At 39.5% G+C, this 12,167-nt stretch overlaps 2 protein-coding genes across 6 annotated transcripts in view; both read right to left on the bottom strand.

Annotated features, from left to right (window-relative positions):
• Nucleotides 1-3,134, bottom strand: part of crebbpa (CREB binding lysine acetyltransferase a) — a 46,007-nt gene extending 42,873 nt beyond the window's left edge. For all 4 annotated transcript variants that reach the window (XM_026170303.1, XM_026170304.1, XM_026170306.1 and 1 more), the window contains exon 1: nucleotides 2,205-3,134. In XM_026170303.1, the coding sequence (XP_026026088.1) occupies nucleotides 2,205-2,292 (88 nt within the window). In that variant the 5' untranslated portion in view covers nucleotides 2,293-3,134. The remainder of the gene's footprint in view (nucleotides 1-2,204) is intronic.
• Nucleotides 3,135-3,902: 768 nt separating this feature from the next.
• LOC113023877 (adenylate cyclase 9) overlaps nucleotides 3,903-12,167 on the bottom strand; it is a 49,759-nt gene continuing 41,494 nt past the window's right edge. The window contains exons 9-11 of one of the 2 annotated variants that reach the window (XM_026170301.1): nucleotides 11,511-11,540; nucleotides 9,121-9,388; nucleotides 3,903-8,814 (exon numbers count right to left, since the gene is read on the bottom strand). In XM_026170301.1, the coding sequence (XP_026026086.1) occupies nucleotides 7,777-8,814; nucleotides 9,121-9,388; nucleotides 11,511-11,540 (1,336 nt within the window). In that variant the 3' untranslated portion in view covers nucleotides 3,903-7,776. The remainder of the gene's footprint in view (nucleotides 8,815-9,120; nucleotides 9,389-11,510; nucleotides 11,541-12,167) is intronic. The other variant, XM_026170302.1, reaches the window with a different exon arrangement.

The following is a 12,167-nucleotide window of genomic DNA, read 5'->3' as shown; positions in this document are numbered from 1 at the left end:
AAAGCAAACATACAAGACACCAGCTAAACAAATAGGACTTTTTACATCGGAACCTAATGTGCCTCGATTACAGCAAAAATCATAATAAAGATGACTTTGATTAATACAGTAAGCCAGAGTTTCTACCCACATCAAAAAGATTTTGGATGCAATGTATTTTCACAGAAGCCTTTCATATGTTTAAAATTAAAAAAATAAATAAAATCAAAACAATGGGTAAAGGGAGCAGAAAGGACACATGGGAGTCTGATAATACATTTTAGGTCCAGACTAATGGGTATTTTTGACTGTAAAGCCTGTAAATTTGTGGAAAATCCCCAGGGGATGTTTGGAAGTGCAATTGTTGCACAGAAAACAGACCAGATGAAGGACCTTGAGTGATACAGTGACAAAAGTAACTGCTAATGATCATTCAACAAGTTCACCAATGGAAACAATGAGATTTTTAACTACTCTAGAGAGATCTGGTTAACGCTGGACTCCAGCTAAAATGTCACTGTGGCGTGAAGTGAACCAAACAGCAAAAATATGCACTATAAATGAAAGGTCTGTGCTTGATGTACAGCACACAGGAGAAAGATAAGAGAGAGAGCTTTGCAGTCAAAATTAGTTTTATCCCTAACACTTTGTTTTCACTGAAATACAAAAACTGGAATTGAAATTATACTTGGTTAATTGCTGAGCCGTAGCTTAACTCTAATTGGGGGTGCTTCTGCAGGTAAAGCATACATTACTTTCCAATTATGGTGAAAATATGAAATCAACTCATTTTTGTATCTTCATACCAGGAGCAGCATTTTCCCATCACAGAAACAGCGAGCGCTGCAGAAATGCAGTTCAGCTACTCCACTTTTGCCACACAGTACAGCAGATGAGTTAAGAGTGCTGCAATAACTCAGGTTTTCACTGAGGGCTCACAAACCACCTCAACAAAAACAAGCAGGGACAACCTACCAGGTGAAAGAAAAAAGACATGTTACTCAAGGGATTTTTTTAAGTCTCCAGATGACTTTATAATTTCAGCTATAAAGTTTGGAAGAACAAGTCAAAAAGTTGATTTAAAATAAGCACTAGTCTTGTTTTATAATACAAATGAACTTTTTAAGGGCCAAGTGGGAACTTGCATCCCCAATCTTTGCTTTCCAATTACAAGAAATATGACAGACATTTCCTAATCACTCAGATTCCAATACTCAGAGCACACATACAGATTTCTATCTTGCATTTCTACACGTTTATTTTCAGCAGGGCACACGTCTGCTGAGATGTGTGACGTTATAACCCTATCTGCACTCTCTGCAAGAATTCAGTGAGTTAAAGGAAAATAGCACCATCGAGACTGAGTGTGGCTATGTAGGCTTGCTCAGGGATAGATGGAGTGGCCATTGAGACTAGGTTTTTGGGTTGTTGTTTTTTTGCCTATTAACACTTCGTTTTATAGCCACAAGCTGAACCAAGTGGGCACTACTAAATGTTAACATTTACCGTTTTCTCTGACTGGTGATTACACACACCAAAAATCGTACCTGAAATAAATGGAAATGGATGCAAACATTATCAGACTTAGAATTTACAGGTGTACAAACATTGGCATTAAGTCGTATGTGATTTGTGATTTTGAAGACAATATTATTTAAGCTAATTAGGGCCTAGGTTGCCTCTGTGAGTCTATCACGCCATGTGTACCTGCTGTTAATGCAGTATCAGGCTACCACAAAAGATACCACTTTGCACCTGATTCGAGAAATAATTATTATTTTAGTCTTTTGATTTTTAAACTATGACCCATCAAATTCTCTTTACTAACGAAAGCGTTACAGTAGACCAATGCAAAGCTAATGCAACACCTCTGAAGATAACAAAAGTTACAGTTATTGTAGCCATGACCATTTTAGACGCTCAAGTTAGTTATTCTGCTGATCGTATTGTGTTAAGGTTTGCTGCAGAAGTTAAGGAGAGTGTACCAAAAGACTGGCATTAGCGTATTAAGGGTAGGTGCAGTAAATGCTCACCTCAGAATGAAACCACAACACTGCGGTAAAACCACATTAACTGCTACCGAAAGAACAATCAACCGACTGGATAACGTGTAACGTTGCTACACGGGCATTGGTTGATTTAATGCCAAGTAGTAAAAGAGAAGTTTCAGTGCAAATGTTCATTACATTTGGGTTTGTGTGTGCCGACAGTGTCGAGGCCTTTACCTTGTCCATCAGACGTTGACAGTGCAGGTGAATTCAGCTTCGGCCGCTTAGAGAGTGGAGGTCCGGCGTCCAGCAGGTTTTCAGCCATAGTTGAAATCTTGCCTGGCCGGTCGCTTAAGTTGATGATTCTGATTAGCTTATTAGTAGAAAGTTGTTCAATCACCAAAAACCTTCCCGGTTAGCACGTTAGCAAGCTGACAGCCTGCTAACATTGGCTAACTGGCTAATAGCTAGCTAATTGCCTGCTACCAGCTAAAGTAACTGTTAGCGTTTAGCTACTCCTCGCCGTGAGAGTCAGTGTCTTTTAAAAGAGATGCAATAGCGCCCCGCTTCGCCACCGCCATTCACCCCATGATAATCCAACACCCAACACCCACATTATTATCGTTAAATACCCCAAAATAAAATATTCCCCATGTAAAAATCGAGCCTCACACTGACGATCCAGTTAAATCAGGTGGATTGCTGCATTCCGGGAGAAAAGTCGTAATTTCTAGATGTTCAAAGTACCCATTTTGCGTGACGTCAAATTTCTTCATGCAAAAATCGCGCGAAGCTCCACAAAAATGCACAATTGCATAAAAATGCCGTATTTTTGCAAATCTCTTCGAAAGTCACGATCTGCTCACCGCTTGCCCACGGTAAACAATACTGCTCCCGAACGGCGACAGGGGCTGAATCACCGCACTCTGAAGGGGAAATCAGATATACGGAGCTTTTCTGCCCGACGACCACCAATCCAATTCCCGTTTTTTCGCACAAAATGTCTCCGAAGCGATATTACGATTTCGTTTTCGGCAGAAGGCCGCTGTCATATCACGGGAAGGATGCTCGATTTCTACGTAAAACCCAGTGTTGGACCGAAATCCTAATTCCGAGCCACGACAAGATGGCGGCTGTTGATTCCTTCGGTACAAAAAAGTTTTTTTTTTCTTTTCCAGATCGGCTGTAGAGGGGGAGGGGCCGCGCATTCACGCCCTACGTGAAAACACCGTCACCGCTGACCGCTGGGGGCGCTACAGCACAACCAGTGATTCACACATGCACTTTACAACCCATTTGATCCCATCTTTTTTTTGTAAACTCGGGGCAAAATATATACATTAATGAATAAAAAATATCTTTTTTAAGATGTTAACTTAAATATTTTACCTTATTTTTACAAACTCACGTAATTTTTTCTGGAAAAAAGAAATTAGATATGAAATGTACATTTCAAGGATCTGAATTTCCTTTAATAACTGGAAAAATATGAATCTCTGCATCATATAGGAGTTTTTCCGTCTACAATAAAAAAAATACTTAAAAGTTGTCAGTTTCTAGCCACTTATTTGTCATTTTTGAAATCGTGTTTTACTAACCTTCTTTTAAATTTGTTAACAGTTTGCAACAAATTATTAAAACATACCTTCTTGCAGTTAAAATGCACTTGGTTAATATAAACTGCGCCCCAACTTCAGTCATCAGCTGGCTGCTGATGAAGATCACAACCCTGTCTCCAATTTTGAGACCTTTTAGGTTAGGCCTAATCCTCCCTAAAACCTGGCTAATTTGCATGTTGCCTTTTTGAGAATCTCTAAATTGCTTCCCTCACCTCTTATTTAGTTTTAATAATACAAAACTAAATGACAGTACAGTCTGTCATCACTCATTATATGCACAGAAATTCAACTCCACGTGACTTTACACGTTACAGTATGCTAGACAGTCCAAGCTTTCTGCTTGGAGATTTATTTCTCTCATACTGAAAAAAAAGAGGAATAAAGTCATATAACTCACACATAAGCAAACACACACACAAAAATCAATCTGATAATACGTGTCTCTTATTCATTGTTTTTGGACAGAATCTGACACATGCACATGTATAAAAAAAAATCATATGTGACAAAATAACTGCATATGTACAAACACTGAGTGCTTTGTGCAAATGTGTACAGATTACTATCACGTGTTGATAAATGATACATGGGTAATGTGCACAAAACGTACATTATACATCTCATTCATGAACATAAAACAAATACATTTCAAATCAAACAACACTGTTTAAAATCTGTCCCAGTGTAACTTAGAACACATACGGGTAGAATTTACTTGCAAATTATAATGAAAAGACGTGCAGCTGACATAATTTAAAATGAGTGACAATGTGATGCTTAAGTGCTGACACTCTATGCCTTTATGTATTTCCCTTATTTCTGTCATAAAGCAGAATCACACTTCTCCAAAAGGAAAAGAAAAAAAAAGAGATGACTGAATGCCATGAACTTATCCTTTTTTAAAACGGGAGAACTAGCTTCTGCCAAAACTGAAACAAATCATTTATAAATACACTGTCAAAGAAGGACAGTATTCAGGTAATGAGCAAAGCTTAGTGATTTGAATTTCCTGAATACTGGAAATATATGCATAATAATTAACATATATGTAGAATGACATTGAAATGAAATAGGATGACAGTATAGTACAGAATCAAACAAAAAATAGAGAGACTAGCAAAGAAGGAAACTACTCACATGCAAACAAGTCTCACTCACACACATCTCCCCCTACTGCACCCCAGATCACATAAGTCAGCAGCGTGTAATATTTTATTCATATGTGTGTGTACAGATTAGTGCTACTGGAGAGGATGTGTACCCACAAACCTGTGGAGTTCTTCCTACGCCACCTCAGATCTATGGCTAGTTAGTGTCACTGCTGTGCATGGTAGGGCTGCAGGCACATGGCCTGAAAATCCCATAGATCATCTAACAACGCAAGGCAACAAGACGGTGAACTTTCCTTCACAGCTGATACTCGATATTCTCCTTTATTTGTGTTACATTGTGTGCTATGCTTCATTAGATTTGGCAAACAAGAGCAAGTGGAGAAAATGTACAAGTAGTGTAAATCTTTCAAAAAGTAATGATTCTGGGCAACAAAAGCAGGACTCGTTTAACTATTTCAGCGTCTGCAGTGACGGCTTCTGGAGAAACCTCTTTTGATTTTCAGGGTATTAATGCTGCAACGATTATGAAAGTTGATGCTATGATTAAACATAGTCCACATTCAAAAGGCACAGGCTGTGTACGTCCAGAGAGCTTAGTGAAAGAGGTAAATAAACATGTTTTGCTACAGGTCCCGACAGCTACATAACTCATCCTTCTTGTCATTTTGGCATTTTTGCATGTGAACAGAGAAAGTCCATCTAACCCAACTGCTGACTAATTTTTTAAACATGTGGTGGTGAAAGCTGAAAATGAATAATCTATGGATAAGGCAATAGCAAACTGTCCCCATTTCGATCTTTTTTATATGATTGAGTTGACGTAAAACCTTATATTTCTCACACACTTAGGAAATATAAGAGAGAAACACGTACTTTCAGGAGAAAAGACAAAGCACGAAGTGAGGAAAGAGAAAAACGAGCAAGCGATTTAATGGGAGCACCACCACACTTTTCCAGATGGCTGGTCTGTGTCAGGAGGAAAGAACTGGAAAGAAGCACAAAAAAAGTATCTGGAATTTATCAAAAAAGAAACAAAACCTGCACACAATGACCATTAATTTTCTCAAATATACAATCACAATCTATCCTCTGCGTAATGACAGCTTGGTAAAAAAAAAATGAAAGAAAAAAAACTTTCTGGAAACCAAAAACTAAAAAAAAGAAAAAAATACAGTCATACTTTCAGGCACCACAAACAATCAGCTAGATTAGGCTGCACTGCACCTATAATCACTCAATTAAAGTGGCACAATTTTATTGATTCAGTAGAGGCCCTGATTGGTGAAAAGACTGACAGGATCAAGGTAATACGTCCCAATCTTTCAACAGCAAATCACAAAGATAAAGGCAGACGACAATGATCTGTTGGGTAATTTGCACGGATGGGCTGACCATTGTTTATATATATTTTTTCTTTTAGCAATGAAGGCAACGGAAATTCAAGAAAAGTCACAAGATTTGAGTCTGAGGTTTTACACACAGTACTGTGGAAACTGTCACTCATCTCTAAATTTAAACCCACGCCAACAGCCTGTGGACCACCCCATCACTGACCAAGAACTACGCAGTGACTGTCCCTCACAGTCGCATTTAAAGTTATACTTCACCTGAAATCCTTCGAGTATCAAGCGCTCACCTCATCAGAAGACAGGAATGGTGATATTCTGCATTTGACTTATTGACTCCAATGAAAACAACATTAAAGCTGCCAATAACTGCCAATACTTGCAAGTATCATACTACCTCCCAGCAATATTAGGACTCTCTTATAATTAATAATGAGTGAAATCTGTGTTGTTGGTGTGGATGTTAGTACGGTAAATGGGAGTACTCAATTTATGGTAGTTTGAATGAGTGATTCTTGTATTTTGGCTATTTATCAGGATTCCAGTAGGAGCAAATGGGAGAGTGGCTGTATTCGGAGACAGGCCAACACGCTGCTGACTTCCTCTTCACTCTTTTCATTTGGTCAAAACAAAAATACAAAATATCACCAGACAGATATTTGGTCTTCCAAGCAGGAGTGGTTCTGATCAAAGAAAAAGCTGAAATATCAGCTAGCTCGCATCGAGACAATTTTACACTACCTGTAAAATTGGACATGTGTGCGAGAGGTGAGCGTTTAATACCTGAAAGACAGATCCCACTATATTTAAAGTGCCTTCCTGCATTTGTGATGGTCTCACTTTTTCAAACCACCTTTCTTCCAGATCTATAGTCCCTTATCTGATTATTGTCCTTTTGATTCTCTCAGCTCTGTTTAAAGTTTCTTAAAAGCTATTTATTGGTAATAACTACTGAATACAAGTGGTCGAAAAAAAGAAAAACACTGTGCAAGACCTGTGCTTAAAATGTGCATTGAGCTGCTACACAAACTAAAATCTCTGCAGCCTGCATGTCCCTTGAAAGTGAGACTCTGGCACAAATGAATACTGTATTAAGCCCTGATGTCAAAGCACAATACATAAATTAACACTGCTTCATGTGATTCCCTCATTCTTCCCAAAGTTTCCTGCTCCGCCTGTCATTCTGCATTGGCACTTATATAAAATCTAAAATAATTTTCCCTTAAGTAAGGTCGGGACTTTGATCAAGTTAAAACAGTTGATATGGCGCGACAATAATGATTTCTGTAAGAAATACTTGCATTCAAAATAAAAGCATGAAAAAAGAAACCACAGCATATTCTGTAGTCTAACATTGTTAAAACTTGTTCAGTATTCATATTTTTGTTCACTGTTCTAATCCTGAAGGCACTTAATGACAAAAGCATCAACAACAACAACATCAACAGATCCCTCTTTCCCTTTTCAGCTTGTTCGCCATCATAAACTGCTGTGCTCAACACAGGTAAAACCCGCCCCAGGACTCAGGCAACACTCCCATGAAAGACATCAAGTACAATCTTATAGCCACTGCATCTACTGGTTTTGTTTTTGACGTGACCAGTCTGTCTTCCATGCCAAAGACACTTGCTTAAAGGAAAAGACATCCCGCCAACATCGGTAATCAGTCCTGGGGAGGCAGCAGCTGGGGGCAGTAAGAGGAATAGAAGACAGCGGGAGGAGACAGAAGGGATCAGAGGCGAGCATAAAACTCCTCATTGAGTTTAGTTAGCTCATTCGCTTCCTCATCTTCATCCTCCTCTTCTTGAAGCGCGAGAGGAGCTGGCTGCACCTGGGAGGGGCCTTGTGTACAACTGGGCTCTGGGCCTAGTTCAGAATGAGGAGGGGTGTGAACGTCTGTGGCAGGGGGCTGTCCAGCGTCCCTATATCCTTCCTCCCTCACTTCTGTGGGCTTAACTGAGACAGGCTCAGGGCCTACTTCTGGAGGCCTTACAGCATATTGGGGTTGAGTAGAGAGTGTGGAAAGAGAGGAGGAGGGAGGAGTGGAAGAGGTGGAAGGGGCAGCCACAGGCTGGGCAACTGAAGTCTCACTGGCAGGTAATACCACGGACGAGGGTCCAATTCTGACAGCCTGCTCCGCTTGATCCTGGTATATACTTTCCCCACTTTTTGGGTAAAGGAAAGTCCTCATTTGACCTTTGCCCTTAACATTCACAGTACCTCTATAGTCAAACTCTAAACCCATGGCACTGAGCACAGCATGGCTTTCCTCGCTCACTTGCACCCGACACTCCACGCCGGTGGAGTCCATGCGACTGGCAATGTTTACTGTGTCTCCCCAGATGTCATAGAGCAGCTTTGTGGTGCCGATGACCCCTGCCGTCAGGGGACCATGGTTAAATCCAATGCGGAGCTTGAACCCGAAGCCTAGCATGTTCTTGTTGAAATCATCCAGGACTCCCATCATCTCAAGGGCAAAGTTGAAAAGGGCCATGAGGTGAGCATGCGGAGAATCCGATTCATTCTCAGCCATCTGCTCGACGTTCAGTCCCGACGCAGCCATGTAGGTGGCCCCGATTGTCTTGATTTTTTCCACGCTTGAGAATTCAGGTTTGCGAAGGAGTTCGTCAAAGTCTCCAATCAGCTCATTCAGGACACGGTAGCACTCTTTTCCACCTTCGTAGCTCTCTTCATAAAACTCACTGAAGTTCACAATACTGGCAAAGATCACACCCACACTGTCGTGGTTCTTGGAGTAGCTCTGGGTCACCTGAAATATATGGAGAGAAGAGGCTCACGTTATAATGAACTCACAAGAGAGAACTATCTTCAACTGTAGTCAATAGTTTGAACGTGTGTATACATGAGATTCAGGGTGAATTTAGATTTCATTGTAAATGAACACAACTGCCATTTTTTGCTCATTAACTGATAAAACTACTACTGCTGTATTTAGCCAGAATTTGCTTAATAATGGTTGATTACAAAGAATAAAAAACAAGAAAATGTTTATTTATTGATCAGTATTTAGAGGATTAAGTTCAAGTTTAATAGTTCATTTAAATGGCAACAAAACCTTGAGCTGGTCAGCGACATGGATGGGGATGATGTTGCCGAGTAACCACTCAGCCTGATCTCGCATCATCTGGATCTTGGTGCGGTGCTTGTCAGCCTCGACGTTGCCATGGTAATGGAGACGGTAGCTGATCTCAAACTCGCGGTTGAGGAACCACACCAGGAGAAGAAGCAAGAAGAAGGCCAGGATGGCCTCTGAGATCAAAAGGTCAGAAAACATCTTAGGACCATTTTCTGAACTGCCGTCAATCAATGTTGAGGTGTTTGGTCTGTGGAAGAAAATGATGGGAGAATCAGAAAAGAATGAGGGACATATGGGAGAAATGATCAGATGAGAATTGAAAGACAAAAGATGGTAAGGCGATTTCTGCAGCCATTTCTTTGGAGAATCAACGACATAGCATCTTAATAAAGTTTTAACATATATCTTGCAGTTCTTAGCCCAGTTTTTAAGTTACATGTGCTTAATCCAGATAATGTGCAGTAATGCTGGGAAATTTTGGTTTAGCCTTAATCAAATTTGATTTAAGAATCTAAGAGTCCAAACGTTGCCAAAGAGCAAGAGTATAATTTTGGACTTGCACTAAAATTCTGATTTATTGCAGAGCAGCCAGTTATAACTTCCCAACCACTGTTTATCTGCAGTTTAATTAATTCTGGAAGATTTAGAAACTAGACTTGAGTTAAAGAAGATGAAGGCTGATTGAAAGTGATTTTCATCCAATCACTTTATGGATTTATGTGACAGATAAGAAAATTCAAGGAGTTATGCCTGGTAAATTTTATCTGATAATGCACTTTAGCTAAAAACTGTAATTAGCACTAGAATAAGAAAAGTTATCCTCAATGTAATATTATTTGAGGGGTTATTTATCATCATCACCTCAATGCAGAACATGTGAACTGATGATGTCGAGATGTTCTGATGTACAATTGAAATTCAGTTATTTTATCAAGACGAAAGAATGAGGGAAAAAATTTCTTGTGTGTGATCTGTGTCATATCTTACACAAACTCTGTGAATACATTGAATGTATAACGCATGGGAACAGTTTGTAGAGCAGGTGTGCAGCACAGTATTTGTTTTAAGTAACCACACCTGCAGAGATTGTTTTGCATAGGGCTATGTGAGTAACAGGCAAAACAAGAGGTGCTTTGTTTTCAGCTTTGCCTTCCTATGAGTCTCAATTTCTGCTGCAACATTCAGATTGTTGGTGTAATGGTGTGGGGAGCTCTTCTTCACACGGTACAAGTTTAGCACTGTTTAAATGCCACAGCCTACCTATTATTTTTGCTGACTGTGCCCATCCCTTTATCCAAGCTAGTACTATCAAAGTATACCCAATAAAGTGGCCAGTAAGTGCATAACTATTAACTATAATATCCTGGGGAAAATGCTTTTTAAAACCTTATTTTTGGGCAAAGTCATATACGTTTTTTAACATTTTTTTCATCTTTTTAACTCAGATTTGACTGGTGATTCTATACATGCAGTTTTATGTCCTGATGAAAATGTAAATTAAAGTGAATTTGCATAAAACTTCAAAGTAGCTGACCTAACAACGGTCTAGAGGTGTTTCTATCCCCACATCCCCAGACTTTTTTAATGTTAAGTTGCTAAGTAACAACCAGCTGCTGGGCTACTGGCAAAGGTGGATGCTGAAGTTTTTCTTGCATAAAACATACCAACGCTTTATGACCCATGTCTGTATACAATAACTGCATGCATCTCACACAAAGATTAAAAAAAAAAAAGAAGAAGATGATCTCCGTGCCACATACTCTCATGTCTGGTGTAGCCACTTCCATTGATTATAATAGAAGTAAAATGCATACTTTAGGCATTCAGTGTAACCACAGTAAAAGGCTGTGGCCCACACTTATCCATCACTGAAGGAGAGAGAAAAAATTACGGAGAATTTCTCTGTTTCAGTTTGTTTTTGTAATTCCCCTGATAAAACTAAAATAAAAAATGCAATGTTGAAGTTTACATATCCAACTGTAATATAAACAGGTGTATCGTGAATGCCCAGAAAAGGAGCCAACAAAGACCAAAGAATACAAAGAAACAGTTCTCTACTTTCATTTTTTTCTACTGCGGCCTTGATTAAGGCTTAGTTGTAGCCCTCATACAAGATTTAAGCCAGCATGAGCTGCATGAGTCATTTCCACCACTATTGGCATTTGCAGGCATTATTACTGCAGCACACAAAGAGGAAAACAGAGGAAGAGAGAGAGATGGATAGGAGAATAAAAAGCATGACCGTGTGAGCATAGGTTAAAGCTAGAGAGAGCTGTAGTTATGAGTAGAGAAAAAAAAGCAGTCACTCCTGTTAACCCTTCAAATGTCAGTCATCAATCAAACCCCTCTGTTTCCACGGAGACACTCACCCTTGAACTGGTAAGCTGTTATTACTCGAGCTGAAAGACACAAGAGTGGTGTCAGTCAGAAGACCAGTCAGGAGCAGTCACACACATGCACACAAACACAAACAATACGCATGCATGACAGCATATAATCAGGGGTTAAAGTGGGCAGAACAAGCCAAAATGGTGTTTCGATATCTTCAATTACAGAGTAATTAAATACGATAGGTGGCTTAATGCACCACAATATCAAGCAGGATCATGTTTCATTTGCTATAGTATGGGGTTCCTTCTAGCTGATGCCAGGAAGATACTCAAGAAATCAAAAAGTAACATCACCCCATCATTATTTGGCGAACTAGCGATATGCTAACTTATTTTCAAAATAGTAGATGGGTGGTTAAAAATCCCAAACTCTATAGCATCATCACAGGTCAGCTGATCACAGCCTTTCCAGAAAGAAAGCAAATGTACTTGAGCTCACAAAACAAATGAATTATAAATTATTCTGAGGAAAGACATTTTTCCTGATGAACTGCTTCACTGGATCTTGAGTGATATTTGAATTCCTGCATATGATGTAGATATTCTTATTTCTGTTGCAGAATCTGCTACAGGTAGCGTGCTTAAAAACTACCAATTGAAATCTGAGCCACAAACAAACCGGGCAGACTCTAGTGC

Source organism: Astatotilapia calliptera, chromosome 6 (genome assembly GCF_900246225.1).
Source record: "Astatotilapia calliptera chromosome 6, fAstCal1.2, whole genome shotgun sequence".
NCBI lineage: Eukaryota > Metazoa > Chordata > Actinopteri > Cichliformes > Cichlidae > Astatotilapia > Astatotilapia calliptera.
This window is presented reverse-complemented; position numbering and strand designations above follow the sequence as displayed.